A 6,283-nucleotide genomic window follows, 5' to 3' on the forward strand; every position below is an offset into this window, starting at 1 on the left:
ATCAGCTTCTCCATCTTATGAATATTTATGATCTTGGCTGAGTCAAAGCTTTGAAGCGAGTTTGGGGAGCTCGGCAGCATCATGCTTAGACTTTTCAAAGAGACAAACTCCATTTTCTTATGAATGGAAAGTGAAAACCCCTGTTCCGCTTAAATTGGGTTCCTTCCTGTCCTGAGAAACACAGAGACCCCCAAAAGGGAAGCAGAGGAAAGAGAGACCTAGACCCCGGCCCCGCGAGAAGAGATGACCATGACCACCATGCCAGAAAGTCTCAACAGCCCTGTGTCGGGCAAGGCGGTGTTTATGGAGTTTGGGCCGCCCAACCAGCAAATGTCTCCTTCTCCCATGTCCCACGGGCACTACTCCATGCACTGTTTACACTCGGCGGGCCATTCGCAGCCCGACGGCGCCTACAGCTCAGCCTCTTCTTTCTCCCGACCGCTGGGCTACCCCTACGTCAACTCGGTCAGCAGCCATGCGTCCAGTCCTTACATCAGTTCGGTGCAGTCCTACCCGGGCAGCGCCAGCCTCGCCCAGAGCCGCCTGGAGGACCCAGGTACGTGTGCCCGACGGGGAGAGGGAGAGGAGGAGGTATGAAGGGAGAGAGGGAAAGAGAGAGAGAGGAGGGAGAGGGGGAGAGAAAGAGGTGGGGGGAGGGCGCTGAAGTAGCAGAGGTTTCGGGTATCAATCTATGGATCTTTGTCATAGCAAAGAAATTAAAAAAAAAAAAAAAAAAATCTAACCAACTCGCAACTATCCAGCCAAAGATAAGTCCGAGAGCGTCCCCTGGCACTGACTGGGCCTCTGGGCGGCTCCGTGCGCCGAGCACACAATACCCCACTGGAAAACAGAAACCCACATGTGCACGTATTAGTCTCCGTAATTATTTATTGCGTAGCGCTATAAACAATGTATGCAATTAAGGGTAATTAAACCTCAACTACCGTCTGCAAAAATAGCAAACTTTCCCTGCAAAGGCAGGAGCCGCTCGCCTGGGAACAGCCCCAGACCGCCTGCAGCGGCCCGGGGCGGACCCTCGGACTTTGCGGGACCCTTCCCTGGTTTTCAGTTTCTTGAGCGTTCTCTCCCCGGCCCTGCCACCGCCATCCCTAGCTAGCCACTAGCCCTCTGCTCCCTGCACTAACGGCGGCCTTCCACATTAACAACGACCCCCGCTTCTGCTGTCCCTCCAGGGGCGGATTCCGAGAAGAGCACGGTGGTGGAAGGCGGTGAAGTGCGCTTCAATGGCAAGGGGAAAAAGATCCGCAAACCCAGGACGATTTATTCCAGTTTGCAGTTGCAGGCTTTGAACCGGAGGTTCCAGCAAACTCAGTACCTGGCTCTGCCCGAGAGGGCGGAGCTCGCGGCCTCCTTGGGACTCACGCAGACCCAGGTACCTAGCCGCTGCCCTTCCGCCACGCAGGCTTCCCGCGGCTGTCCTGCGCCAGGGGCTTCATTTCCTGCTCGCCCCGCCTCAGGGTCGGGGTCTCTGTGTGTGTGTGTGTGTGTGTGTGTGTGCGCGCGCGCGCGTGTGTGTATTCACCCCTGGCTCCCAGAGTCTCTCCTTCCTCCTTCATTCTCTCTGCCCTGACTCTGTCGCTGCGCTCTGTACCCGCGCTGCCTGCCGCCCGGCCCTACGTCCCTGGACAATCTGATTAGGGCGCAGGAAGGATTTCCCCCGGACGTTTTGTTTGGGGACTCTGAGGTCACGCGTGCCCGAACAACTGGAACAATAGACGCGGGGCTAATCCCTCCTTTGCCTTTAAAGTGTGGCTAATCATTCAGGGCCTCCGCCGGCGCCTTCGTCCCCCTCCTCCTTCTCACCCGGTAGAGGGGGATCCTTTCCTCCGCCCTCTCACCTCCCAAATCCCAGACCCTGGAGGAGAAATGGGGCCTTCCTTCCCGGATTTCTCTAAGGCTCAGGGGAGCCCCTGGGCTTCCCGACCGCGGCTGGCGCGGGTTTTCAACGTCTAGGCCGGGATTTGGAGCAGAGCTGGGGAGAGCAAAGAGACCCTAAGGAAAGGTTGGTTTGAATCCAAAGAAAAGTTCAACAAAACCCTGCGACCTCCTCAGCCAGCTCCCAACTTACGGGCAAAAAAGGACGATACAAAGAAAAGGCGCCCGCATTGCAAATAAATTTCCTGCACTCCTTCCTAGGTTTTCGATTCTTTTATTAATGTTCGTATTGGAATTCTTGGCGCTTGGTGTTCTGCAGGTCTTGGTCTTCTGCAGATGGTCGCCAGGGTCGGACTGAGCCCCTGGCAGGCGAAGGAAGGCCTGGATCCCCCGCGCAATGCTCATCTCCACGCCACCTGGCTCGCTGCGAGCTGCTGCAGCCGGCGGCGGGCGGCCGGGCCTCCGCGCCCTTGGCTCTTACTGGGGCCCAGGGCTCTGCAGGGAACTGCCCAGTTGCGCAGGGCAGCGGGGGCTCGTCTCTCAGCTGTCCCGCGGCCCCCTCTTCCCTCTTCGCGCCCTCGGTGGCTCAGCAGCTCCAGCCCGAGTCACGTTGTTGTCCGCTCTTACAGGTCAAGATCTGGTTCCAGAACAAGCGCTCCAAGTTCAAGAAGCTGATGAAGCAGGGCGGGGCGGCTCTGGAGGGTAGCGCGTTGGCCAACGGCCGGGCCCTGTCTGCCGGCTCCCCCCCTGTGCCTCCCGGCTGGAACCCCAACTCCTCGTCTGGGAAGGGCTCAGGCGGCAGCGCAGGCTCCTACATCCCCAGCTACACGTCTTGGTATCCCTCGGGGCATCAAGAAGCTATGCAGCAATCCCAGCTCATGTGAGGGTTGCCCGCTGGCACCGGCACGTCTCCTTTCCGTCTCTCCCAGCCCGGGCCCCTCCCACCTCCTGGTCCATCCACCCCGTCAGCGTGTCCTGGGCTCGGAGGAGAAGGGCCCAGAGGGAAGGAAGAAGGGACAGTGAAGGCAGGACACTCGCCGCCTCCTCGGAGCCTTCCCTGGCGCTGGAGCCAGATCCCGGCTTGGAACTCGCGCGGACGGCGAACTGCCCCTGCCCCAGCGCACGCACATCCACCGGAGACAGCCCCAACAGCCAAAAGAGCCCGCTCGACCCGATCCGCCGACGCTTAGCTTTGTGGGACTATCAGGAAAAGCAAAATGTAGAAAAAGCAAAAGCTCTTTCCTGTCCTGTCTGTCTCTTGCCTCCTTTCGCTCTGTGTCTGCGCGCTGACGAAATCGAGGTCCTCGTCTGTTCGCTGTGCTCATTCTGTAGCTTCTGCAAATAGTCACCGTGTAGGAGGGGGAAGCAGTCCTCCGGAACGTCCAGATCGGGAATAGTGGGAATTTTGTTCTTTGGGACGTTGTCCTGGGCTTTGCCTGGCTATATGTGTAGCTTGATCGGGAATTGGGGGAAATTGGAGGGAAGGGGTCTTATTTATTGAGAAATGGAATTCGCCTAAGGCTCCAAGTGCCGGCCAGTTTGCGGTTCCGTGGGGCGCACCCAGCGCCCTGTCCAAATGCAGTTTACTTTCACGCACCCGGGCAAACCAATAAGGAGCACGTGGTGATTTTTAACTTTCACAGTAACTTTTGTACTTCGCTGGTATGAAGAGGTTGAAGCCTAGTGATTTGCATTTTTACTTGTCCCGTATTATTGAAAAAAGAAGAAAAGAAAGAGAAAGAAATGAAGTTAACGCGATTTTCTCGGGAGGAACACTTGGTCGCTTTGCCTGAACAAGAAGGAATATCCTCATTCTGTTTCCGAGAAAGAGAAAGAGGGAGGACCAATGGGCAGCGGAGAGAAAACAGGCAGGCAAGAGTAAGCGCCCTAATTCTAGTGGGCTTTAAAATAAGACAAGCAGCTTTAAAACAATTCCCAGAGGCTCGACCACGGAATAATGCCAGTCACCACCCTGAACGCACAGTCTCCAGTGCAGGATCTGATCGCTGTACATATTACTGTTGTTATTATTATTATTGTTATTATTATTGTTCCGTAAACATGTTGCACAAGTTTAGCCTTTTTCCGTTCCATTGTGTGTGGCTGTAAAACCTGATGCTTTGTGAAATGAGAATCTTGACATTTTACTTGTGAAATTTGGAAAATGTGGTCAATTAAAATCAACTGTGTTTTGTGTCCTCTATGTCAAAGTTTAGTTTTATATTGAGAATGTTAACTTATTGCTTTGTATGGGGGGGGGAGGGACGGAAGAACTTTGTAAATAAGTTATAAAGTTTCTTTGAGACAGTAAAATTATGGTTTCGAGAAACAGCTGCTGTCTCCTGTGCTGTGTGAGAGGCTGCCTGAGCCAGGGGTGGTCTCCCACCTCTGGGGACAACTAGAGTGGGGCGAGTAACTTCTGTCCGGGATGGTGTGGGGTCGCCAGGCCCGGGATACACGAGGATATCGACGCAAGGCTGGGCCCTTTCCCCTTACTTTGCTCCTCCCGACACCAAAAGGGTCTGATCCCCACCTGAGTTGGAGGGGCAGGGAGACAGAGGCCAGCAAGAATTCTGGGAAATGAGAATCAAGGACAGGTGCCGCGGCGCAGAGCCCGGGTTTAGGAACCGAAGGGACCGGCCAGGGCGACAGAGTTCAAAGGTAGCGGGCCTGTGAGACTTGAGTGCCCTCCAAGCCCAGTCACCGCGCGGGAGGCCCGGAGGCCTGGAAGCAGAGACACCCCCCTTTGCCCCCGCGTCCGACCCCATCCGGCCTCTCAGGTCTTGCTTGCCCGGAGGGCGCTGGATCCCGGCGCGGAAAGAACTCCGCCGGGAAGGGGCCGGAAGGACATGTCTGTCAGGCTGTCCCCAATCAATCAGTGCGCTCCGGGGGACAGGGGATACTCCCGGGACCCCTCCAAGGTCCCTCCTCAGCCAATCCACCCGCTCAGGCACATTTACCGCAAGGGAGGACCTTTCCCACCTAATGATGCGGGCTTTTTCCTTGCGCACCCAAGAAATGGGGGTGACAACGGAGGGGCGGGCGGGTTTGACGCACCGTAGTCACGCCGCCTCCCTCCACCACCACAAGCCCAAAAGTGTGGAGGCCGGGTCGCAACCTGGGCACACACGGCTGAGGGCTCTGATCAGTCCTCGCTAGGAGAACCGGACTCCGAGCGACTAGAACAGGCAGGGTTCCCCCTTCCGCCCTTGGCCTTGCACCCTACCCCAGTGCCAACCCCAGACCCTGCCGCTGAGCCGGGGCAGCTCTGGAAAGCTGCGAACTCGGACGGGCTACACTGCACGATTCCCGCTTGCAGCGTACCAGCTTCCGACGCTGCTTCCCGCAGGGGTTGGTCCTCTGCCTTTGGGGAGCCCTTTCCAGCGCGTGGTGGGGAGCAGAGCGGGGAAGGCAGTGATCTGTGTTGTGACAAGCACCCATTTTTCAATTGGTGCCGGTGAAAGATCAGATTCGCCAGGCCCTTCCGACGCCCTTTGAGAAGGGGCGGGGGAAGCGGCGGGGGGTGATGGAGGGGGCTGGGGAGGTGGTGGAGGATGCAGCCAGGGATCTCGAGGCCCCTTCCAGGCTTGAGACTGGGAATTTTCCTCTCCTGTGGGCCCCAGAACCAGGAGCGCTAATGGGGAAATCAGTCCTCGGAGACCAGGTTGCGGGCAGGCTGACGGGCCTCAAACACTGACGGAGGAAACAGACTTGCCGGGCCGGGCTTGGGCGCCGATGCAGGGGCCTTTCCTGGCTTTCGTTTCCCCTGCGATATGTGACTTTGCTAATGGGAAGGTTTTGGCGGATTTCACTCCTGCATCGGACTCGGGTCCCCCAGATGGCAGACGGGGCCCAGCGCCTCAAGCCACAGGCAAAATCTGTTTGGTCAAGCAGATTTTAATGTTTTGAGATATTAGCTTATACTAATTTAATAATCTCTTCCTAACAGTTCAAATAGAGAAATTATTAGTTTTAGCTCAACGAAGGCGGGCTTTAGTTAGGCTCTATTATAATTATAAGCAGTTGTACTTCAAAAAAATGTTAATCTCAATATAGGCCTAATTAATGCTGCCTTGTTACTGACAAGTAGTTCATCAAATATCTGATTCAAAGATTTTCATAATGAGTATATTAATTAAACTATGAATAATCTAAAGGTGGTTATATTTAAACAATACCTCATTATAATGATTAAATACTGATTTTGAATATTATGTCTTAACAATTGTCACTTAGAAAACACAACCTTTCCTTATGTATGAATCTGTAATGGCAAAATGCAATTTTGGGATTTTTTTCCCTTGTTCAAAAAATGTGAACCTCATTTTAAAACACTTCTGAAATAGGTTACACACAGCTTAATGATTATCAAAATGACTCTTTTCTG

At 54.9% G+C, this 6,283-nt stretch overlaps 1 protein-coding gene across 2 annotated transcripts; it reads left to right on the forward strand.

The window, feature by feature from the left end:
- Window positions 1–78: 78 nt before the first annotated feature.
- On the forward strand, window positions 79–4,089 carry DLX1 (distal-less homeobox 1). 2 transcript variants are annotated; one of them, XM_037849933.1, is made up of 3 exons: window positions 79–556; window positions 1,194–1,393; window positions 2,526–4,089. In XM_037849933.1, the coding sequence occupies exons 1-3, from the start codon at window positions 244–246 to the stop codon at window positions 2,778–2,780; spliced, it is 768 nt and encodes a 255-aa protein (XP_037705861.1). In that variant the 5' UTR covers window positions 79–243; the 3' UTR covers window positions 2,781–4,089. The 2 variants fall into 2 exon arrangements, with proteins under 2 accessions (XP_037705861.1, XP_037705862.1); XM_037849934.1 differs by lacking the exon at window positions 1,194–1,393 and having other exon boundaries at window positions 2,526–2,602.
- Window positions 4,090–6,283: the final 2,194 nt, after the last annotated feature.

This window comes from Choloepus didactylus, chromosome 9 (genome assembly GCF_015220235.1).
Source record: "Choloepus didactylus isolate mChoDid1 chromosome 9, mChoDid1.pri, whole genome shotgun sequence".
In the NCBI taxonomy this organism is placed as follows: domain Eukaryota; kingdom Metazoa; phylum Chordata; class Mammalia; order Pilosa; family Megalonychidae; genus Choloepus; species Choloepus didactylus.

Bases quoted from the DNA above. Each gene is read 5' to 3' on its own strand.
- DLX1 (XM_037849933.1), top strand. From the start codon at position 244: ATGACCATGACCACCATGCCAGAAAGTCTCAACAGCCCTGTGTCGGGC. The intron at 557-1,193 runs GTACGTGTGCCC...CTGTCCCTCCAG, and splicing joins GAGCCGCCTGGAGGACCCAG to GGGCGGATTCCGAGAAGAGC. The intron at 1,394-2,525 runs GTACCTAGCCGC...CCGCTCTTACAG, and splicing joins TGGGACTCACGCAGACCCAG to GTCAAGATCTGGTTCCAGAA.